Below are 24,821 nucleotides of genomic sequence, written 5' to 3'. Positions count from 1 at the left end.
ATTACTATCCATGGGATCTCACCCAGCACTTCCCTAAGTTTTATGAAGTCGGCTTTCTTAAAGTCAAGAAATTGAGTCCTAGTATGCTTGGCTGCTCCTTTCAACTGTATAGTAAACTTCAGAAGAGCATGATCACTCGCGCCTAATGATCCTTCCACTTCTACCCCACTAACCAGGTCATCAACATTGGTTAGGACCAGATCTAAAATGGCTGTTCCTCTTGTTGCTTCTCCCACTTTCTGGACAACGAAGTTGTCTGCAAGGCCAGTGAGGAATCTGTTTGACCTTATGCTCTTGGCTGAGTTCGACATCCAGCAAATATCCGGGTAATTGAAGTCCCCCATTACTACTATCTCCCTTCCTTTTGCATGCTTGGCCATCTGTTCTCTGCCCCCATTCTTGCAGTCCATGGGAATCTCAAGAGTCTCCTCCAGCACCATAATTCAAAAGCATCAATTCTTCAGCGATCAGCCTTCTTTATGGTCCAGCTCCCATTTCCATACATCACCACTGGGAAAACCATAGCTTTAACTATACGGACCTTTGTTGGCAAGGTGGTGTCTCTGCTTTTTAAGATGGTCTAGGTTTGTCATTGCTTTTCTCCTGAGAAGCAGGCGTCTTTTAATTTCGTGGTTGCTGTCACCATCTGCAGTGATCATGGAACCCAAGAAAGTAAAATCTCTCACTGGCTCTTCTTAGAGGAAGGGAAATGCCTTATACTGTGTCTGTCCAGTGGCCCATCTAGCTCAGTATTGCCAACACTGACTGGCAGCAGCTCTGCAGTATTTCAGGCAGGAGTCCTTCCCAGTCCTATCCAGAGATATCATCAGGGACTGAACCTGCGATCTTCAGCCACTGAGTTATGGCTCTTCCCCAGAGAGCCACCCAGCCCCAGAGAGAGAGAGAGAGAGAGAGAGAGAGAGAGAGAGAAAGGGAGAGACCCATCCAGTGCCAATGAGGAGGGCTGCCAACTGATCAGGAAATAATGGATCAGATTTTCCCTTTGTCTTTACATTTGATGTGTAGGGATTGGCACAGTCACCTCCTTTTAGTGTCTGCACATGATGCTGATGTGAAAAGCACAGCAAAACCTGGCAACATGGATACACCCAACACATCAGAGAGGTAGAGGTCAGCAGCTAGCGGACCCTGGAAAACTGATGCCCCACCCTGCAGGTGACAATTCAACAGCAACAGAAGGATGTAGAAGGGGCTGATACGCTGAACCTACAGAGTGCATTTCCTTCTCAGGGTCTTCAGGATAAATCTGAGGTCAAGAGGCCAGAAATGAGGCAGGGGGCAGCCCCAGCCATCTCTGCCCCCATTCCAGCCCTTTCTTCTCCCATTGGCCCGCTCACTTTCTATGTGGGGAGGGCCAGTGAGAGAGAGGTGGGCACCAGGACAGAATTAGACATACGGAGCCAGTGTGGTGTAGTGGTTAGAGTGTGGACTAGAACCCAGGAGACCAGAGTTCCAGTCTCCACTTGGCCATGAAGCTCACTGGGTGACCTTGGGCCAGTCACCCTGACCTATCTTGCAGGGTTGTTCTGAGAATAAAATGGAGCGGGGAGAACTATGTATGCCACATTGAGCTTCTTGGAGGAAAGGTGGGGTATAAATATCATAATAAATGAATAAAACAATAAATACATTTAAAATACCGTTTGCATTTCAAGATGGAACTATCATATTCACACTTTCTGAAAAAAGATGAGAATTATTGATTGATTGATTGATTGATTGATTGATGTACCGTCCTATACCCGGATGTCTCAGGGCAGTTCACAGAATACAATCTAAATATAAAACTACAAAATACATAAATCAAAATAAAAACCACCACAACCACCCAATAACCCCCTGTGAACTGACACTCAGGCATCCTTCGAAGTTTGCACTTATCTGAATTTCATGAGAGAGTTTCCCAACCAAGCAGTGTTTACAAAAATCGAGTGCATTAATTTTAAACCACACATTCCCCTAATACTTATGTGAAAGTCACACACAAAAACACATTCAGTTCAGAGAAGTTGCCAGCAACGATGCATGCATTAGTCAAAACTCATACAAAAATATTTCTATTAGGAAAGATTCAAATGCTGAGGAATTTTCATGAGGATTTTTTTTAAAAAAAGCAACAATTGCAAGTTGCTGTGGAAATGTAAAGAACTGAATTGAAGATTGGAAAAATGAGACGCGGAGAAGCGGACAGCTCTTTCCATCCAGAGGGTACAAGAATAAATCTGTTCTAAAAACACATTGGGAAATGGAACAGAATTCCTACATTGGAGATGCACAGGAAAGAGTTAAGGGAGGCGGGATAAATGGCGATGCAAGACTCCGCCCTCTAGTCCATCAAGCCCCATCTTTGTTCTCCTAGGCTCCACCCCTCTTGCAAAGGGTGGGGAGGGGGAGACATGGACCACTGTGGCACTCCTTTTCACCCCAGCCTTCCCCCACCTGGTGCCCTCCAGATGTTTTGGACTATAACTCCCATCAGCTGCAGCCCCTGTGGAGCAGCATCTCAGCAAGGTTCTTCCTGGCACCCCAGAATCAGTATGAAGGTGACACCCTTTTCCTCCTCTGTTCTGTTCTGCTCACCACATAAATGGAGCTAGTATTCAAAGGTAGACTGCCTGGCTGCCTCTGCACATGACAGAGGTGCTAAATAAAGTTTTCAAAGGGGCGGGGAACATAATGTGGACAGCTGTTTTGTGTTCTGCTTTGTGGCCATGTTAACCGCCATCTTTGTTAGTGGTGCCTTATTTCATAGAATCATAAAACTGTAGGATTGGAACGGATCCCAAAGGTTGGTCCCTGACTGGTTTCAATACTTCCAAACAAAGGAGATGTTCAAAAAAAGATGTAAACTATCTAAAAGATGTAAACTATTGCTAGAATGGGAGACCAAAGATGAACTGATAAAGGAGGCAATGATAAAATGGGCTATTGATATTGGGCATAATGTTGAAATTTCTGAGTGGGGAAAATTATGGAATTTAACAATGAACTTCTCTGCATGTTATCAAATAAGAGAAAATATGCAAAAAAATGCAATATAGATGGTATTTGACACTGGTCAACCTGGCTAAAATGTATAAAAGAGGCTCAAAACTATGCTGGAAATGTCTGGAAGTAGAGGGTACATTTATTCATTTATGATGGAAATGTAAACGGGCAAAGGAATTTGGGGAGATAGTGTACAATGAGCTAAAAAAAAATCTTTTAATTCACATTCCCCAATAAACCGGAAGCATTCCTTCTAGGCATACTTGGGAATGAGTTACTAGAGAAAGGCCACAATCTATTTCTATATGCAACAACAGCTGCGAGGATAGTAAATGTAAGATATTGGGAACAAAGAGAGACCCCCAGGGAAAGAACAATGGCTAAATAAACTAATTGAATATGCAGAGCTCGCCAGCATGACATCTGAAATAAGAAATCAAGATGACAAACAGACGAGGAGTGAGTAGGAGTATCTAGGGGAATATTTACAAAAAATTGACCTCAAATATAAATTCCAAGTAGGGGATACTTTGTGACCAACAGCTGACAACATAAAAAATACGAGAGTGTGGAAAGTAAGGTGAAGGAATTAATGGATATGCAGCTAAACAAGATGTAAAAAGAATTGTCATGGAATGCTGGGTGGGAAGTCAAAAAGAACTACTGTATAAGAATGGGAAATGGTGTAACTGTAAAACTGAAAACTTTTCTAAAAAAGGAAGAGATCTCAAGGGTCATGTAGCGCAACCCCCTACAATACAGGAATCACAGCTAAAGAACCCCTGACAGATGGGAAGGACTGATCCTTAAAATCACCCTGGCAATTGTAGATCTGGGAGAGGAATAGGGGGTCCCCTAACAGCTCTCAGAATCCTCAACAAACTACTACTCTCAAAATTCTTTGGGGGAAGCCATGAATGTTTAAAGTAGTGTCATAGCGCTTTAAATGGGACACGGGAGGGGGAGCGGCACTGTGGTCTAAACCACTGAGCCTCTTGGGTATGGGTAGGCAAACTAAGGCCCAGGGTCCAGATCCAGCCCAATTGCCTTCTAAATCCGGCCCACGGATGGTCCAGGAATCAGCATGTTTTTACATGAGTAGAATGTGTGCTTTTATTTAAAATGCATCTCTGGGTTATTTGTGGGGCATAGAAATTTGTTCCTTCCCCCCTCCAAAATATAGTCTGGCCCCCCACAAGGTCTGAGGGACAGTGGATCGGCTCCTTGCTGAAAAAGTTTGCTGACCTGTGCTCTTGGGCTTGCTGATCAGAAGGTCGGCGGTTTGAATCCTGATCTCGTTTTTTGACAGAATTACAACCCTGGTAGATGAAGGGAACGCAGTGGATGTAGCCTACCTTGATTTCAGCAAGGCATTTGACAAGGTGCCCCATGATATTCTTGTAAAGAAGCTGGTAAAATGCGGTCTTGACTATGCTACCACTCAGTGGATTTGTAACTGGCTGACTGACCAAACCCAAAGGGTGCTCATCAATGGTTCCTCTTCATCCTGGAGAAGAGTGACTAGTGGGGTGCCACAGGGTTCTGTCTTGGGCCCGGTCTTATTCAACATCTTTTTCAACGACTTGGATGATGGACTCAAGGGCATCCTGATCAAATTTGCAGATGACACCAAACTGGGAGGGGTGGCTAACACCCCAGAGGACAGGATCACACTTCAAAACGACCTTGACAGATTAGAGAACTGAGCCAAAACAAACAAGAATTTTAACAGGGAGAAATGTAAAGTATTGCACTTGGGCCAAAAAAATGAGAGGCACAAATACAAGATGGGTGACACCTGGCTTGAGAGCAGTACATGTGAAAAGGATCTAGGAGTCTTAGTTGACCACAAACTTGACATGAGCCAACAGTGTGACACGGCAACTAAAGAAGCCAATGCAATTCTGGGCTTCATCAATAGGAGTATAGCATCTAGATCAAGGGAAGTAATAGTGCCACTGTATTCTGCTCTGGTCAGACCTCACCTGGAGTACTGTGTCCAGTTCTGGGCACCACAGTTCAAGAAGGACACTGACAAACTGGAACGTGTCCAGAGGAGGGCAACCAAAATGGTCAAAGGCCTGGAAACGATGCCTTATGAGGAACGGCTAAGGGAGCTGGGCATGTTTAGCCTGGAGAAGAGGAGGTTAAGGGGTGATATGATAGCCATGTTCAAATATATAAAAGGATGTCACATAGAGGAGGGAGAAAGGTTGTTTTCTGCTGCTCCAGAGAAGCGGACACGGAGCAATGGATCCAAACTACAAGAAAGAAGATTCCACCTAAACATTAGGAAGAACTTCCTGACAGTAAGAGCTGTTCGACAGTGGAATTTGCTGCCAAGGAGTGTGGTGGAGTCTCCTTCTTTGGAGGTCTTTAAGCAGAGGCTTGACAACCATATGTCAGGAGTGCTCTGATGGTGTTTCCTGCTTGGCAGGGGGTTGGACTCGATGGCCCTTGTGGTCTCTTCCAACTCTATGATTCTATGATTCTATGAATCCGCACGATGGGGGTGAGCTTCCTTTGCTCCGTCCCAGCTTCTGCCAACCTAGCAGTTCAAAAGCATACCGGTGCAAATAGATGAATAGGTACCACTGCAGCAGGAAGGTAAACGACGTTTCCTTGAGCTCTGGCTTCTGTCACGGTGTTTCCGTTGCACCAGAAGCAGTTTAGTCATGCTGGCCACATGACCCGGAAAGCTGACTGTGGACAAAAGCTGGCTCCCTTGGTGAGATGAGCACCGCATCCCATAGTTGCCTTTGACTGGACTTAACCATCCGAAGTCCTTTACCTTTACCTTATTTAGTGCTTTAAATGTACGGTGTGAACGTGGCATCTGTCGTTCCACAGGTGACGTGCCAATTAAACTGTGCTTAGTCATCACTAGGTGACCTGCAAGAGTTGACTTATGAGTAAACTCTAGAGCTTAAATCTAATTTTGAGAGGGAGGGGTTAGAGAAAAGTAACTCATGAAGAGACATCACCTTGCCAACAAAGGTCCGTATAGTTCAAGCTATGGTTTTCCCAGTAGTGATGTATGGAAGTGAGAGCTGGACCATAAAGAAGGCTGATCGCCAAAGAATTGATGCTTTTGAATTCTGGTGCTGGAGGAGACTCTCGAGAGTCCCATGGACTGCAAGAAGATCAAACCTCTCCATTCTCAAGGAAATCAGCCCTGAGTGCTCACTGGAAGGACAGATCCTGAAGCTGAAGCTCCAATACTTTGGCCACCTCATGAGAAGAGAAGACTCCCTGGAAAAGACCCTGATGTTGGGAAAGATGGAGGGCACAAGGAGAAGGGGAGGACAGAGGACGAGATGGTTGGACAGTGTTCTCGAAGCTACGAACATAAGTTTGACCAATCTGTGGGAGGCAGTGGAAAACAGGAGTGCCTGGCGTGCTCTGGTCCATGGGGTCATGAAGAGTCGGACACGACTAAACGACTAAACAACAACAACAACTCATGAAGTGTGCCATATACAGAAGACAGACCCAAGCAGCTGTTGCAAACACACCAGGGACTAAACCCCATTGAACACAGTGGGCTTTGCTTCCAAGAATACAGCTGATCTTGGTTCAAACCTCTACCCTGCCAGGAATCTCACAGGGTGACCCTGGGCAGTTATCCATCTCACAGTGTAGCCTGCCTCACAGGATTGTTATGAAGATAAAATGAGTGCTCAGCAGATGGACACTAAGCACTGAGCTCCTTGTACAAAATGTGGGATAAAATTAAAAATAATAATAATAAGACTCACTAGCAACATCCTAACTTAATTTTTCCAGCTTAGACTATTCTGGATTGGGGAGTCCAGGGTTTGGGAGGTGGAATTTGTATTAAAATCTATTTAGTTTGGCTAGTTTTTGAAATATTAATTTCACATGGTGGCCTTAAAATTCAGCCATAGAAGCTTAATACACAAAGGGCCAAAATTCGGCTACACTTGGCAACAGAAACTTTAAAAGCCTACCAGTTTTAGTGAGAGAAAATGAAGCACAGGATAGCAATGTAGAACCTCCATGTTAAGAGCAGTATAACTTTGAGTACCCACCAGATGCATCAGACAAGGACAGGGAAGGGCCAACACTTTCCTGCCCTGATTGGGACAGTTTCCAGAAGAAGCTTCTTGCTTGGCACTGCTGGAAACAAGATACTGGGTTGATGGGCCCTTTGCCTGATCCAGCCAGCCAATTAATACCTAGGGGAACACTCAAATCCTTCCTGTGTTTCAGGCAGGGATTCGGATTTGGAAATGGGGGAGAAAAGAGGACCAATGGAGCCCTGAGCCCTGAAAGATAAACTGACTGACTGTAAAGACTTCCACACTGCTGTTTTAAGGCAGTGCAATAATCCACCCAAATCAAGGTTATGCCCTTCTGGAAAATGAATGATCTGCAAACAAGCCAGAACTGCAGTCACAGAAGTTTGAGGGATTTTTTTTTCATTCACTGCATCAGTTTGTCTCAACGTTGGCAAACCCGGCACCCCACCAACTTCCCCCAACCTTCACTATAGAATTAAGACACACAGCTGATTTTTACCTAAATCCTCCAGTCCTATATTTTGGTTGTGACAAATGTACAATATACAACCTTTAAAATAAAGATTGTAGAGGGGTTGATTAAAGGGGGGAATTGTTTCTGAGATAAGGAACCCCTCTGTCATTTGAAAGAGCTTTTCACTGGTGGGGAAGCCCCCTGCCCCACATGCTGACACCAGCTTTGGGGAAGACCCCCTCCCAAAACCTGCTAATGTTGCATTGAGGGGGGAATCAAATAAAAATCATTTAATATTATTTTTTAAAAAAATATTACTTTCATTACTCACCAGTTTTATTGGAGAAAGAAAGAAAGAAGAAGGAATCTGTAGTTTGAACTAGAATAAAACAAACGTTGCAAAATGAAATAAATGCCCGGCTTCTTGCCTGCGCTATAGAGGCTCCCCTGGATGGAGGAGAGAGAACTTTTCCTTCCCAGCTCTCGGAGCGAGTGTTGCAGTGGGGCAGCAATGCAGGGCTGGGAACTGCAGCAGCTTATTCCAAAAGAAGAGGAAGGGTGGAAAGGAGCCCGGCGGCGGCCAGGACGAAAGAGCAGGACACACACTCTGTCGCCCTGATGCAGAAGGAAGAGAGGGGAATCCTCCGCTCGCGCTCTCTTCCCCTCCCACTTAAAGGAAAAGGAAGCACGAGGTTGAGGCAGATGCCAGCCCAATTCACCACCCGCTGTGCCCGCGAGGAGCTCCAAAGACAAGGCTGGGCGTGTGTGTGAGCCCACAACCCAATGCACCCTTAAACAGCGAGGCTTATAGCCGTTTTATTATTATTATTATTATTATTATTATTATTATTATTATTTATACCCCGCCCATCTGGGACCAATACCCTGTAAAAAGCCAATTTTAAAAATTTCGTTCCTCTGAAGGTGGGTGGCTGTCAAGATCCAAACCTGCACCTCTGATGCCCTGCTAGCTAATGGGGAGGGCGGGTAGAAAGAAGAAGGAAGAGCCTAATCTACCGTCCCCAAAAGCTGTACCACAGGTCTTTCTGGCACACGGGTCTCTTGTGGCGCAATGCTAACCCGAAGGTTGGTGGTTCGAGCCCACCTAGAGACGGCTGTGGGCAGGATTCCTGCATTGCAGGGGGTTAGACTAGATAGCCCCCGGGACCCCTTTCAGCTCTGCGATTCTATGATTTCTTTTTTATGAGCAAACACCGCCGAGACGAAAGCGGCAATCTCTTCTACACGCACGCTTACCTGGAAGTAAGCCAGGCTTGCTTCTGAGGAAGCATGCACAGGGATCGGGCTGCACGTTCAACCTTAAGCGTGGGTCTATACACTTTGGGAAGATGTCCGGTTTACAGCTGCGTGGGGATCATCTGCGGAAGCCCCCTCCCGCCCACCTCGGACCCCAGTGGGGGCGTGGCTTGGTCGGAGCTCCCCCCCCCCCGCGACATTTCTCGCATCCCGCCCGCCAAATAGTTAAGGTTGTTCTTTTATGCACTTGAGGTTTGTCTAGCGCAGGTCTGGGAAAAATTTTTTTGGGGGGAATCTGGCCCTTCAGACCTGTCTGGCCCCCAGAACGCTCCCCCACCAACGACAACACTCCTCATTGTCTCTGCTCCCTGCCCTTCTTGAGCTCTTTCCCCCAGGTTGAAATGTGTTCTTGCACTGAGATAATGCTTCTATAGCTTGCCCAGATGGAGATGTGTGCAGATGATGATGATGATGAAGATGATGGTGGTGGTGGTGATTGCAGGGTAGCCTAGAGTACAAAGGTAAGAGTCACATTTGTTGCTCCACCCACTCTGGCCCCTGCTCCACCCACCATTGTCACACGACCCCTGGAAAGATGTGGATGAGAGAGCATGGCCCTTGAGTTGAAAAAGGTTCCCTACTCCTGGTCTGTCAGCGGTACTGGGTTGCTTTGGTAGGAAGGGTGGGAAATTCATCCATCATGATGATGATAATGATAACAACATCTTTTCAATTATTGTCTCTTGATCACCACAAGCTGTCACCAAGGTTTGTACTTGGCTTACCACTCATGGTTTGTTTGGAGGAAACAAACCACAGACCTTGGTTCAGACCTAACACTAAGCTAAACCATGGTTTGCCTTTCAACCATAGTTAAGCTTAACTATGGTTTGAAATCAACGTAGGAATTATGAATACAAAGATTCATTTTGAGGCTCTGGTGTCTGTACAGACTGAGATTCATTTTTAGCATTCAGAAGCCCTAAGGAAAGATTAATGGTGGTAACTACTGTGGGTGGGTGGGTGTGGGTGGGTGTGGGTTTGTGTTGGAGGTGGGGTCCTCTCCCTATTGCCAAGAAGCTAACAGTAGTCTAAGATGCTGCTGCTTTGTCATGTAAATCATCACCTCTCTCTCTCTCTCATTCTGTGCAGATAGATTTGCTACATTTCACTGCAGTGATTGCAGTAAAGGACCAGTTTTTAAAAACCCTGCCCTAGTCCTCTTTCGCTAGTTCTTGTCCTCACCAAACTAAAATGGCTTTCTGGAGCAGTTTTAAACATATTTAAGAGGCCAGTGCAGTTCTGAGAATGCCACTGGATGAATACTTAGTACTAAAAGGAAGTAGAGGGAGCAGGGGGTGGGGTGTGAGAAAAAGGGACCTGAATTCATTTGGCTCTTGCCAAACACAGCCTATTGCAGCAGCAGCCTCCCGTGAGGGACTGGTGCTGCCTAGAATGCTAAGTGGGCTTTTCTCCCCAGCCAGCTGCCCCTCTTCCCAGAACAGCTTCTTCTCATGGTTCAAAGGCTGCAGACCAGAATCCACAAGGCCCCCCTCCCCAATCTTGCTGCCTTTTCTTACCTATCTGTAAAATGGGTGGTATCAGCACAAATCGCAGGTGTTCTGCTGCACGATTCTATGGACTGTAAGGGTTCGTGGGGCAGGGGGCAGCACCCCATTTTGCAACAGGGTCCTGCCCTCATCAGGAGGGAGAAAGTCATTTGCCAGAGATTAGTATTGTAAGCTTGAGGCTGACAAGAAGTCAGGTTCGGAAGACGGGAGATGAATTGCTCAGATGAAGTGCAATTGGCGTTGTGTGGCCCTGGGCACAAGATGATTAGGGGCACAAAGTTTAAAAAGAAAAAGAAAGTATCAACAACAAATAAAAAGCACACCCTCCCCGTCTCACACAAAATCTCCCACTGTTCACATGGGTGGACTGAAGAGCAGATTTGGGCCATGGCCACTTGCTAGGGCACCCTCTGTAGGGGATTTAGGAAGATACCCACTCCTGTCCAATCTCCTGTCCTGTTCTCTGTCATGCTGGATGCTCATGGAGCATCACGGCTGCCACTTGGGTAGGTTGCCAAGCTGTTGCCCTTCCGTTCCAGCCCATTGACAGGTGGTGCTGAGGATACTTGCCTTGCCCTGGGGGGCCTGGCAACCCACGCTATGCCACTGGATGTAGGATTAGACCAGGGCGGCTCAGCAAACTTTTTCAGCAGGGGGCTGGTCCTCTGTCCCTCAGACCTTGCGGGGGGCTGGACTATATTTTGAGAGAAAAAGTGAACAAATTCCTATGCTCCACAAATAACCCAGAGATACATTTTAAATAAAAGCACACATTCTACTCATGTAAAAACACGCTGATTCGGACAGTCCACGGGCCGGATTTAGAAGGTGATTGGATCCAGCCCCCAGCCTCAGTTTGCCTACCCATGGATTAGACTCCAAGACTGCGGCTTTATAAGGACATACGAAACAGAATCATAGAGGTGGAAGGGACCCTTAGCATCATCAAGTCCAACTCTCTGCAATGCAGGAATATGCAATTGTCCCATATGTGGATCAAACCAGCAACCTTGTTGTTATCAGCACCACACTCCAACCAACCAAGCTATCAAGGAAAAGCCCTTCTGGATCAGGCCAGTGGCTCATCTGGTCCAGCATCCTGTTCTCACCGTGCTCACTCAGATGCCTGTGGGAAGATCCCAAGCAGGACCTGAACACCAGAGCCTTCTCTCCTCCCATGACTTCCAGCAACTGGGATTCAGAAGCATTTTCTACACCATCTGATTCTCCTGCATGTGAAAGACCCACAGAGGCCCACCCTCTTCCAGCCTGCTGGTTCCCATGGAGAGCCATGTTCTCCTCTCCCAGGACTGAACTGAAAGACATGACCCCACCCTCTGACCCACAACAAAAGGTAGCCTTTAACCCAAGTTTTATTTCCTGGGGGGAGTTTTACTTTTGTATTAAAAATGTTTAAAATAATTGCACAGCCATAATTGGGGTGTGGGGTTCAGGGGAGCAGGAAACAGTATTGGAAAAAAATGCCCATTAAGAAGTTTTTTTTACCCTCCCCAAGGTTAATTTTTTTTGGGGGGGGGCTGCTCTCCCCAATCAAAATGAGCAGACTGGGAGTGCATTCCTATTCTTCAAAATGTGGCTTTACAGGGAGGTGCTGTGTAATGCCAGGTACAGATCTCCAGATGATTCATTTTACTGTAAATCTTCCCTGATCCTGTCCAAGCTTTTTCTTTTCTTTTTTGGGACAGCAGAAATGACTTAATTCTTTTTGCAACCCTCAAAAGAAAAGGGAGGAGGAGGAGGAGGAACCCGCCATGGCTCAGACGTGTTCACAAATCTTTCCAATTCCACAAAGTCCCTTTTGGCAGCTTCCTCCCTGATGCCCAGCACCAGGCTCTCTTCCCAACACGGAAAAAAATTCAAAAGCCGGCCTTCATTACTCATCCGGAGAAATCAACTGCCTCTCGGGCTGCCTCTGCAGTTCATTACAACTCTTAATGCTTCCGTTCTTAATGTTGTGTTTCCACTTTGCAGGACGGTGCTAAATGGCAGCCAGCTCTGGGGTGGAACTTCGCCTGCCTGCCACAGCCATCGGTGGCAAACTCAAGATTAGAGAAGTGCAGATTTGCTCTTGATAAAATACTGTATTGATGGGTCTTCTTCTGCCCTCCCATGACGTTCCTCAGATGTTTCAATACAGAAGGCCCTTCCAAATTCAACAGCGTTTTGAAATTTTAGCAAAATGAAGTGTCAGCGCTAGGCTGTAGTGAAGCTGGGCATTCAGTAGAGCGGATGCTGTTTTACTCCAGCAAAATCCCAGCTTGACCCAGAAGCATTTTTTAGTCCTTCCAGGATGTGTCCTGGGGAACGAGTGACGCCTCAGAGCTGAGGAACTCTTCCCATCCTAGGGAACACCTTAACCCAGTGGTGTCCAAACTTTTTTCAAAGAGGGCCAGATTTGGCGAAGTGAAGGGCCATGGGGGCGACCAGAGGGCCAACCAGAGTTGTTGACCTTTTTTTAGGGTTGAGTTGTTGAGTTTTTTTTAGAATTGGAGTTGTTGAGGTGTTTTTTAGGATTTTACCCAGGAAATAAACTGCCACAGGGGCTGGATATTAAACCGGCCAACGGGCTGCATAAGGCCCCCAAAACGGACTTTGGACATGCCTGCCTTAACTCTGGTGGAATTAGAATTAGGCTGAACTTTCCTCAACTCCACAATATCCTTTTTGAGGTGAGATGAAAGTACCTGGCCTTCTACAAAGCAATTGAAGTGCACAGGCAGATTTCTGCCTCCCAAGAGATTAAATTCTGACGGAACGGCAGCCAATCAAGTGGAAAGGAGGGGTCGTGCAATGGGGTTCATTTGGGAGGAAGAGTGGAATATTAATTTAATAAATGTATATTAAAAGTTGATGCTGACAACATTGGATGGACTCTATAGAAAACCTTGCTAACTGAAGGACCACGGTAAACACCCATCCGAAAATGCTCTAAGAGAATTTATTTCTGAACCAAAGGGTAACATGGCCTCTATCTATCTATCTATCTATCTATCTATCTATCTATCTATCTACATGTTCACACTCCTGTCTCAGCGATGTCTACATTCGCTTGGGTCATGTCTACAGAATGGAAGAGGGCAGGCTCCCCAAGGACGTGCTCTACGGGGAGCTGGCTTCAGGCACCAGGCCAGTTGGCAGGCCAACTCTGCGTTATAAAGATGTCTGCGAACATGACATGAAGGCTGGCAATATCAACCATGATGTGTGGGAACCTCTTGCAGACAAATGCAGTGCCTGGAGGCAGACAGGTTGTGCATCCATAGCCGTGACCAGAGGAGAAACAACTGCCAGGAGGAGTGCAGAGAGAAGCTGTGCATCTGCAGCAGTGAAACCAGATGCTTTCATCTTCCCCAGCTGCAACAAAACCTGTCTCTCCCAAATAGGTCTCTACAGCCACAGCAGGCGCTATAACTCTGCAACAGTTTGACTGTACCCCTGAAGGCTCACTCCTCCATTGTCTCCCGAGACGGACAGATGTCAACCAGATTATTGCATTTTCTTCAGGGAGCTGAAGGTGGCTTACATGGTTCTTCCCACCCCCACCCCACCCCCACCTTTAATCCCCACTACAACCCTGTGAGGTAGCTGAGGCTGAGAGGCAGTGACTGGCCCCAGGTCACCCCGTGAGCTTCATGTCCGTGTGGGGATTCGAACCCAGGTCTCTCCCAGGTCCTTGTCTGACACTCTAACTATACCATACTGTCTCTGTGACCATGAAGGCTTTGGAATCCAGATGCATGCAAAACACAAGAGCAGAACCGAACAAGAGCAGGGACATGGCCACATAGACGTGGCATCTTCCTCTTCCTCTTCCTCCTCCCAAATCAGTCTCTGATTCTCTCCACAGCAACCTGGAGATCTCCCAAGCCAACCCCAGCCTGACCTCACCAGGGCCTGCGTTTAGCACATGAGCTCACTTGCAGGGGGGGCTGTCCTTGCGGTGAGACGCCTGAAGCCGGAGAGGCAGAGCAGAACTGCGAACTCAGCAAGGAAGGCTCAAAACCACAATTAGTACCAAATGCTTCTTGCCTGGCCAGTTGGCATCTGGTCCCTGTTCAGAGCAGAGCAGTTGCACCAGCAGTGTAAGGCTGCTACCCAGGGACCCCAATTCTCATGCTGGTAGACCACGCGAGAGGCCCTGCAAGGGAAGCCACCAGGCTGGACACCTCCTCTGCTCTGGGTTTGGTTACCAGATCCCTGGAAGGCAGAGCCTGGGAACTAAGGGCTGGTAACTCCTAGACTGTGCTGGTGGAGACTGGTGGGATTTGTAGTCCAAGAATATATCTGGAGGGCACCAAGTTGGTGATGGCTGGTCATGGATAGGGGTGAAATGCAGGTTCAATGTGCATTTGAAGCTGAAGCAACTGAATTTGCACTTTCTTGAAACAATACGAGAACCAAAGCATGGCTACCCTTTGAAATTTGCATTCTCTGAATTTTTGCAATGCAGTTTTCCAGTAGTATGTGCATGGATGCTTTCCTTGACTTGCAGCACCCACTGTCTGAGGCAATTTCCTCACTTGGCCTAAGGGTAGGACTGGCCCTGCTCCCTCCCCCTCCCAATATTGTAATAATTATTAATGTGAAGACAGGGATGGTACAAACATGTTTCCATCCCCTGCAGGGCCAGCCCTTATATTAGGCAGAGTAAGGTAGCTGCCTCAGGCAGCAGATGCTGAGGGGTGGCAGTGAGGTGCCCGTATGTCACATACTTCACCCTACAGTGAAGGATGTTTCCTTGAGTGTTGACCTAATATTCAACAGCCAGTCCAGTCAACTCCTGAGCCTGCAGCGGAGAGGGGAACCCCACATTGTCCTTTGCCTCAGGCGGCAAAATGTCTTAGGGTGGCCCTCACCCCTGTGAAATAATAGAACGGGCCCAACTGAGGCGCTACAGCAAGAAAGACTCTGCCTCTCTCTGCTCATAAATCCACCCTCAGAGCTCATGCCCGAATCGAGAGTCGTGACTTGCAGCACATCTGGGACCTCAGTCCGAACAATGCTGCAAGTCTCCCTTCAGTGGGCAAAATTGAGGCTTCCTTACACGATGCTCTGGCTTCTCTGCGATCATGGGGTCGCCAGCGTGTGACTTGGGGGCTTTGAGAAGCCTCTTGTATTATTAAAGCAGCCTTTGCGTTCCAAAACCCTGGCCCCCAACCCCACCCCGCTCCCTGGCATCTCTCACTCCAAGGCAGCCGGCTCAGCGCAGTTGTCCCCTCTGCCCAAGTCGCAGATGGTTTAGGGCCCATCCTACTGCCTGGAGCTGAATGGGGCTTTCAAAGCCAGCTGAAAGGAGCGCCTGAGATGGCGAGATGATTGGCTTGGACAAAGGCCTGGATGGAGAGGCGGGTGGCAGGGGGCTCTCATCTTTTTACTGAGATCCTGCTAAGCGCCACGTAGCCACCACATTCTTCTCATGCTCAAGACAGAGGGCCAACTTCCACAGGGTGGCCTTTTGGCATGTCAGCTACTTGCTACTCCCTTTTGGAAAAGATGACACCACAACTCCAGTGAAAGGCAGGTCTATAAGGGACACTTAGGTGACTGGCATCTTCCTTTTTCCTCCAAGCAACGGAGCATCCTGTATCCGGCGGTTCCCCACCCCCACGCGACATGACATGCCCTGAAGGATAGGGGAATGAGTTGGGTTTGCATCTTGTTGCAAACCGACCACACATCAATGTGAACCCTTTGCAGTTCCAAAATCAATACGAGAGCTAAAATGCAGCTGCCCTCTGAATTTTGCGTTGCAGTTCTCCACCCACCAGTGAGAGCCAGTGTGGTGTAGTGGTTAAGAGCGGTAGCCTCGTAATCTGGGGAACCAGGTTCGTGTCTCCGCTCCTCCACATGCAGCTGCTGGGTGACCTTAGGCCAGTCGCACTTCGCGGAAGTCTCTCAGCCTCACTCACCTCACAGAGTGTTTGTTGTGGGGGAGGAAGGGAAAGGAGAATGTTAGCTGCTTTGAGACTCCTTCGGGTAGTGATAAAGTGGGATATCAAATCCAAACTCTTCTCTTCTTCTTCTTCACCACTGCCCAAAGTGCATTTTAGGGGGCTATGCACTGAAAAATGAATGGGGGAAGACTGACAATAACGTGCAGCCTGTTAGTCAAAATGGCTTGGGAAAATGCACACGAGGCCAAATTATGTAAATAAATGCCTAACTTAGATGAACGACACAGGAAAATTCATGCCAGTTTGGAGATGGGGCAAACTGAACGCAAGAACTTAATCTTCTAGTGTGGTAGCACTCACCCTTTGGAACTCCTTGCCTGTTGAGATCAGGCAGGGGCCTCCGCTGTACTTTGTTCTATGCCTGCTAAACACATTTTTGTTTAGACAAGCTTTACCCAGATGCCTAGAATGCTTACGTGTGTTAATATGTTTTTAGCTTATCACTGATTTAAATCATTTTTTGAATATTTTAAACAGCTGCTTTTAACATTTTTTTGATAATTTCTTTCTTTCTTTCCGTAAACCACTTTGAGGGTTTGTTTGTTTTTACAGTCAAGTGGTATATAAACTTTATGAAATAAATAAGATTAAAAACAAAAACTGGGATGTCAAAATTGACAAATTTGCCTGTTCCTAACAGCTGAATCATAGGCCTTTTCCACACTCACCTTTACTCCATGCTTTCTAGCCACAGATCTGGACTTTTCTGGTCTATTTCCTAGTGCTTTTTTTTGTCCCAGCATTTTCCCCAGGAAAACCCACATTTTACCACTGAATTAGAGCAAACAGCAGTTCATGGAAACCTGATTGCTGTTTGCTCCAATACAGTGGTAAAATGCAGGTTTTGTTGGGCAAAGCACTGGGACAAAACCAAAACCAAACCCACTCAGATACATAGCAGGAAAGCCCAGACCTGTGTTTGCACACCTGAGGCTGGTGCACCAACCCTGCCTGTTCCTGGGGTGTCAGATGTGGCCATGGTGATACAGACCTTACTTAGGGACCAACATGCTCTATGTGGGGCTACCTCTGAGGAGGTCTTGCAAACTGTTGGTTGGTTCAGAGTGCTGCAACCAGATGGTTGGCTGGCGCCAGTTATAGGGAAGTTGCAACTCCCCACCTTATGCCAGAGTCACTGGCTGCTGCTCCATTTCTGGGCAGAATGGCTGCTGAATTCCAAAGAAGCAGAAGTCTTCATGGGCAGCCCCTCATACAATACATTGCAGTAGTCAAATCAGGATGCGATCAAGCTTATTATCGATTACATTTATACACCCCACCTTTCCACAAGAACATACCCAAGGCCTAAAAAGGAGGAACGTTTTACAAGAGACCAAGCAGAGGTGGGGTCTGGGTTTATTGGCTTTCAGCAACACTTTGGGTCACCACAGGGTGTGTTCATATCCTGTTGTATGTCTCCTTCCGCAAACCCTTCACTCCCCAGGAGGCAAAGGTATTTGCTATCTATCTGAATTAGCTAACGTGATGCAAGACATGGCAGGTGCAGAATCCAAGCCAGAAGAGGAGGCAACTAGTTTGAGATGTCTGGTGGACAGCTGCCAGGCATGTTCCCGTGCCAAGGAGTGTCAGGGTGGAAAGTGGCCAGAAAACTAGAGAGGAGGACAATTGTGGGACTCTCTGGAGGGTGGGGAGAAGGGGGGTCCCGAGGAATTTTTCAGGGAGTGGAAAGGTATGTATATACATCAGAGAACAGGTTTTCACTACAGTGGTACCTCGGGTTAAGAGCTTAATTCGTTCTGGATGTCCGTTTTTAACCTGAAACTGTTCTTAACCTGAAGCCCCACTTTAGCTAATGGGGCTTCCCACTGCTGCTGCGCCACTGCTGCACGATTTCTGTTCTCATCCTGAAGCAAAGTTCTTAACCCGAGGTACTATTTCTGGGTTAGCGGAGTCTGTAACCTGAAGCGTCTGTAACCTGAAGCGTCTGTAACCCGAGGTACCACTGTATTTCTGATTTATCTGGAGAGTGGGTGGCACTGAGGCCTGGGCACCATATCTACTGAGTTGGGTAGATCTGGCCTCTGAAAATAATCAGATACCATGTCTACCCTTCTGTTGTTTCTTAATGGGTAGACCTGCTGTCCAGCAGCAGAGACGTCCTGTCTGGATAACTCCACTAGCAGCTAAAGCCCTCAAAGTTAATCTAGTCCAACCCCCCTGCAGGAATCACAGCTAAATGAATGCTGAATAAGGAGTCCAGTAGAGAAGCCCAGGAATAATGCCCAGGTCCTTCCAAGGCACCTGCCACATTGCCAGCAACCCACGGAGGTTGCAGCCGAAAGGGTCCAAGAGGGAGAAGCCCTGGTGCCGCCTGAGTCAGTTCAGCATCCTTCCCTGAGTCCATGCTTAGTCCAGGGGAGTCTTTTCCTTCACGGTGTCCCCACCGCCTGGGCTTCATCCGCAGTGGGCCTGCTGGTCGGGCGGCTCAACGTTAAGCTGTACACGTTGGTCAGGAAGGTCTCCCAGCTTTCCCGAAGAGCACGATTTACCTGCTGCGGAGGGGCAGGGAGCAAAGAAGGAGAGTTATAGGGTAGAGGTCTTCAAATCTGGACACGTTATCTAGCCCTGCATCGGGCAGCCAGATAGGAGGCGGCTTGTGGGGAGGCCCAGCTGCTTCCTTACAAAGTCTGGCCAAGAAGAAAAAGCTATGCCAGGAAATTAAAGGCCCTGTTTTACAGTCACCTTGTGGTCTATTCATTTCATAACATTTCTATACCTCTCTATTGCAAGGGGGACGACGACACAAAGTAATTTAAAGAATAAAATAATGCAATCGTCAATAAAAAACAATCTGTATAAAACCTTCAGAAAATAGTTAAAATCAAAGGAAAGCTAAAACCACATGTCAGCATTCTATGTATCTGGGCAGGCTAGACTACACAAAAACAAAACAACAACAATTTATTATTTATCCCCAGCCACGCTGCTAAAATGTTTCTATCAGGTGCCAAACAGGATACAGAGAAGGCCCCTGCCTGATGTCAATAGTCAGTGAGTTCCAATGACTGGGTGCTGCTACACTAAAGGATAAATTCCTTTTTTAAAAAATAAGATAAAATAAAATAATATTTATTACCTTTTCCAACAATTTAAACACTACAAAAAATAAATACAATACAATACAATACAATACAATACAATACAATACAATACAATACAATACAATACAATACAATACAATACAACCCCCCCCGAAAAACACACACTACATTACACTAACAAAACACTAACATTAAACTAACAAAACAAAACAAACACAGTTTCAAATAATTTCAATATCTTATCTTTCATTCACTTATTTCCGCGACCTCCTCACACCTCCCTTTTTGTATTCCACTTCTATTAATTTTAAGGATAAATTCCTTAAAAATGCTGGACGAGTATTATGCAACGCCTGCAACAGTGCCGGTTCCGCCTGTTGAAGCAGCCGAGTGGGTGCATTTGGGGCATCACAATCTGAGAGAAACTGGTCCCAAGTTCTTAAGGGCTTTATATACAAATAGCTGCACCTGGTAGCACATCGGCAACCAGTGCAGGTCTCTGATCCCACGTATTACATGCTGGCAGGGTCTCACTCTGGTCAGCAATTGTGCTGTAGCATTCTGCACCAACTGCAGCTTCTGGATCAAATGCAAGGGAAGCCCCACACAGCGCCCCACATTGCTCCAGCGCGTGTGGGTGTGTTACGTGTCTGAAAAGACAACCTCTTGCCTGCAGGAAGTAGTGTTGTTAACCACCGTGGGGTGTTTTTTCTGCATTCTGCTGGCCCTAAAAGAGCTACTGATGATAGATATGTGGACTTCATGTGTCAATCTTGTGTCTGATTGAGATTTCCCTCCCTCCCTCCCATAGAGCTGGGCAATGTTATTGTCCAAAACAGGTTTGAAGTCCAAATCATATCGGTTTCATGATCTTTTCGCGGTGCTTAGCTGGTTATATATTCTGATATTGCCCAGCCCTACACTCCCAATTCCTGGGAAGCACTTTTCAGAGCCAAGTTCTTCAGCTCAGTTAAGAGGCCTTTCTCTGGAAGAGGAGGGGCTGCAGCTCAGCATCGCCCTGGGATGCAGAAGGTCCTGAGTTCAATTCCTAATGGTGTCTCCAGGTAGTGCTAGGGATGTCCCCTGCCTGAAACCATGGAGAGCTGCTGTTGCCAGCCAGAGTGGGCAATAGCAAGCTAGATGGATGAATAGACAGGCCCCGTTCCTATATCTTGCTCTGCTGGAATTAGCTTGTTCAGGGTGGACAGTGGCTCCCGGAGGAAGACAGCAACATCTTTCTGGAAAATGGTTCTTAAATAAATAAATAAATATTCATAACCACATTCACCCTGTTCCCAGAGTGGTTTGGCAAAATCACTGCCCAGGTGAGGCTCTTGGCTTGTGCCTTGATGCACCAGAACCCTCAGAAATAAGAGATGTTAAAAGCCTGAAGCTTTCAAACACCAGACTGTGTTAGGATTCGCCCAGACTTCCATTTGTCATGCCACATTTCAGCTGGAAAACCCACTGTTTACCACTGAAACAGAACAAATGTCAATTGGTTTTTCTGTGGACTGCAATTTGCTCTGTTTCAGTGGTACGGAGTGGGTTTTCTCAGGGACAAAGAGGAGGCACAGGAGGAGAGTAACACTTCTTGAATCTGTGCTTTTCAGGCTGTTTACACACTATGCCTTTAAACCACGTTCAAAACACATTCTTTCACTCAAAGAATTATGGGCGCTGTAGTTCCTTAAGCGTTGCTGGAAACTGTAATTCTGTGACGGGCCCAGAATTCTTTGAGATAAGTTAGGGTTTTCAAAGTTCTTTAAAACTATAGTATGCATACAACCTTGACTCTCCTAGGCAGGCAGCTCAAGAAGAGTTCCCAGGTTTCTTTTTGCGCAGTGCCCTCTAGTGCGCCAGTCCGGAAGATGGAAAAAGTTCCATTAGCTACTGGGCCCTTGCATGCAAAAGCGGCACAGAGTCTGGTGGAATGTGTGACACAGTTTTCACCCCATGCCACGGAAAGCTTCCCCTGATGGATTTCTGCACATCAAGCTGCTGGCATAGGCACAAGGGCTGCTATGCTTGTTTTACTGTTAGCTGGCAGTGCTAAATGCATTGAGGCCACATTCACACCATCCATTAAAAGCACTTTAATCAGTCATTGATTCCAACCACTCCCCGCCCAAAAATATATATCCTGGGAGATGTAGTTGGCTGATGGTGCAGCGAGTTGTTAGGGGACACCCTCTTCCCCTCAAAGAGCTACAATTCCCAGAGGTCCCTGTGAATTGAGGGGAATAGGGGTCTCCTAATGACTCAGCCAACTTGAATATTAGGGGGATGGGTAATAATAATAATATTTTTTTTATCTATACCCCGCCTCCCCGATTCAAAAACCAGGCTCAGAGCAGCTAGCAACAAATTTAGAACACTTAATTATAAAACAGCATAAAATACAGTATAAAAACATGAACAACAATAAAATTCAAAATTCAAAAATCAATTTAGGGGAAATAAGCATTAAATAATCCCCAGGGCTAGCTGGTTGAATTGGTCCTACTTGGGCCAGCAGGAGGCCAGAGGAGAATTAGCTGTGGGGTCTCAGAGCAGGTGATCTTCATAAAAGGGGTAAGCCACGCCCCGCATAATTGGTCACATGACACTATTTGAATGGCAATGGCCATCAACTGGGGAGGGAGCGACCCCCCCCTCAAATATTTTATGCCCCCATGAAGATCCCTTGGCCCCTAGGAGTTAGCTCCTATGCTCTTAGCACCCTTAACAAACCATAGCTCCCATCAAAGAAAAAAGATATGTATTTTTATGTATTGTTTTGCTTTTTTTTTGTTTAATTGGGTGTTTTTCTGCTGTTATTTTTTTATTACTCATGTAACCTTTAAATTTTTAATAAAAATCTATTAAACAAACAAACAAACAAACAAACCATAGCTCCCAGGGTTTAAAGCAGCACCATGGTGCTTTAAATGTAGGGTGTGAATGTGGCCTTTGAATCCTTGCCCTCTGCCCTAACCAATGGAGCAGACTCCTCCTCAGTGCAGGCTCAAAGTTTCTGAGGGCCATGCGCAAGACACCTTCCATGGGGCTTCCACCTGACCATGCTGCCTCTTGGTGCCAGGCCGACTCCTCACATTTTCTCACCTGTTTACATTTCTTCATCCTGCCGCCTGCTTTGCCATGGGCCTCCCCGATGAGCATCTGCCCGTCGCCAGGGCCAAGGGAGTGGGCTGCTTCTCCCATCGTCGCGGCCTCCTCTCCCCTGGCCTTCCGCACCCTCAGACTCGTGGCTCTCCTCCCCCAGCTCCAGGCAGGTTTCGGCTGGGCCTCTTCCTTGTTCTTGGGGACCAGGCCGTGCCCCCCGAGGGCAGCGCCTCCAGACCGCCTGGTGGGACCTGCCTCCTCCAGGTGGTCCCATAAGCTCCCAGAGGCAGGATCCAGGAGGCTGGGGGACTTGGACCCCCGCAAGGAGCAGGCCCTCCGGAACGTCTTACTGTTGGTCATGCCTGGGTGTGACTTCTGGAGCCGGCGCTGCCAATCTGGTACAGCTGATGTTCTGTTGCAAGCTGGTCTGCTGAGCGCGTGCTTTTTCCTTCCTCTTTTGCGGGGTGATTCACCCTCGGGTGAGGGAGAGGAGGAGCTCCCTGCTGCTAACCCGAACCCATCGCTTTGGACTTTCTGTGCAAGCTGTCTTATCTGGTTCCAGACCCACCCACCCCCAGCAGCAAGAAAATGAGAACAAAACTCCCCACTCCTCAGTGATATCTCTGTGGGTGCAAAGGTCAGCATGGACCTGTGATGATACACACCACAGGGCAAAGAGCAAAGAGGTGACATGCTGGCTCATGAAATTAGGTCTGGTATGGAGAAAGTGGATCAGCAAAATTTTATCTTTCTCCCTCCCTCCTATCACTAGAACCTGTGGACATCAAGCGGAGAAGAATGTTGGAAGATTCAGGGCAGAGAAAAGAAAGGGTAGCACATAGTTAAACTATGGAACTCACTGCCACAGGAGGCAAGGATGGCCACCATGGATGGCTTTAAAAGAGATAAAGGCCATCGATGACTACTAGCCACATGGGCTATGTTCTCACTCCACGCCCAAAGGCAGGAATGCCTCTGGAAACCAGAGCAGAGTCGAGTTTTCTTGCGCTTGCTGTCTGCTTGCTGGTTTTCCACAGGTCTCTTGTTACCGCTGTGAGAACAAGATGTCAGACTAGATGGGGCCTTGGCCTAATCCAGCAGAGCTCTTGTGTTCCTAAGTTGTCCTTGTTGTTTGTACTTTTTATTTTACATTTAATATTTTTTTAAAAATAATAATAATGCAGCTCTCTGACCGAGTGCTCCTGGTAAAATATCAAATTCTTTAGTGTATATCTTAATAAAATGGCCCTCTGTTACCTACAGGATCAAAAGACACCCTGTGGAGAAGAATGGCCTCTGAAGCAAAGAAGTTAGGGCTTTGTACCCTTCAAATGGCTTCTCCTTAACCAGTAAGACCAGGAAGAATGGCTGAGGCCTGGCCCAAGGTGGGCGCAGCAGCCAGTTCTGCTTCTTTTCCTGTCCACAACGGATCAGCTGGATGGGGTACCAACACTTTGAGCCAGGAGGGAGGGACAGAGGAAGGAAAAGTTTCCGCTTGACTTGAGTCAAAGTCACAAGGAGCTAATGAGAGAGGCGATGCAGGAAGTGTGTGTGGTCCTTGTGACCAGCTCAATCCTAGAATTCTGGTGGCAAAAGAGAGGGGAAAAAATGTTAATCACAAAGCTTTCTAGCCTTCTGCCACTGCGACAGTGCCTGACTGTGCTCTACATCAGTTTCCTATTTTCCAGCTCCCTTCAAGTAACGTGTCAGATCTTCTCCTCTCTTCCAGGTATACAAACCTATTACACCCACATATTAAAATAAATGAAGGAGGCTTTTGCCCTACTTGGCCCTAGCAAGAGTTGCAGGGGTGGGGATGGGAATAATTCCAGTGTGGTGTAGTGGTTAAGAGCGGTAGTCTCGTAATCTGGGGAACCGGGTTCGCCTCTCCTCTCCTCCACATGCAGCTGCTGGGTGACCTTGGGCGAGTCACACTTCTGTGAAGTCTCTCAGCCCCACTCACCCCACAGAGTGTTTGTTGTGGTGGAGGAAGGGAAAGGAGAATGTTAGCCACTTTGAGACTCCTGAAGGGGAGTGAAAGGCGGGATATCAAATCCAAAACAAAACAAATGGTGCTTCCAGAACTAAAAAAAAACCCAGACCCCCCCCCCGCCCCAGTTTCAGCTTTTTGCTTAGCTTCCTCTAATTCTTAATTTTTTAAAAAATGTAATAGCAACATTGCAAATGAATAACAATGATTAGGGTTATTAACAGCTATTATAGAATGTTGAGATGTCAGTTTATTGCTAATTTTAATTTTTTTAGGTTTTAAATCAGTATTTTAAATGTTTTTGCTGAAAATTTACTTTTTTTTTAACAAGCCGCAGTACGTATATCACATTTTA

At 46.9% G+C, this 24,821-nt stretch overlaps 2 protein-coding genes across 5 annotated transcripts in view; both read right to left on the bottom strand.

Moving 5' to 3' along the window:
* The window catches only part of BCAN (brevican), a 49,202-nt gene extending 40,324 nt beyond the window's left edge, over positions 1–8,878 (bottom strand). Inside the window, exon 1 of one of the 2 annotated variants that reach the window (XM_081841751.1) lies at positions 8,764–8,878. The gene's annotated coding sequence lies outside the window, so the exon portion shown is untranslated. Of the gene's footprint in view, positions 1–7,837; positions 8,183–8,763 lie in introns of those variants that run through there. The other variant, XM_081841757.1, reaches the window with a different exon arrangement.
* The window catches only part of LOC309330434 (uncharacterized protein), an 89,183-nt gene extending 66,129 nt beyond the window's left edge, over positions 1–23,054 (bottom strand). For 2 of the 3 annotated variants that reach the window (XR_014151415.1, XR_014151416.1), the window contains exons 1-2: positions 22,477–23,054; positions 18,246–18,822 (exon numbers count right to left, since the gene is read on the bottom strand). Coding sequence is in view for 1 of the 3 variants with exons in the window: in XM_081842113.1 (XP_081698239.1) it covers positions 18,700–18,822; positions 22,477–22,836 (483 nt within the window). In the remaining 2 variants the exon portion in view is untranslated. Of the gene's footprint in view, positions 1–17,644; positions 18,823–22,476 lie in introns of those variants that run through there. The other variant, XM_081842113.1, reaches the window with a different exon arrangement.
* Between the last annotated feature and the right edge of the window lie 1,767 nt (positions 23,055–24,821).

This window comes from Podarcis erhardii, assembly GCF_964252035.2.
Source record: "Podarcis erhardii genome assembly, chromosome: 15".
NCBI lineage: Eukaryota > Metazoa > Chordata > Lepidosauria > Squamata > Lacertidae > Podarcis > Podarcis erhardii.
This window is presented reverse-complemented; position numbering and strand designations above follow the sequence as displayed.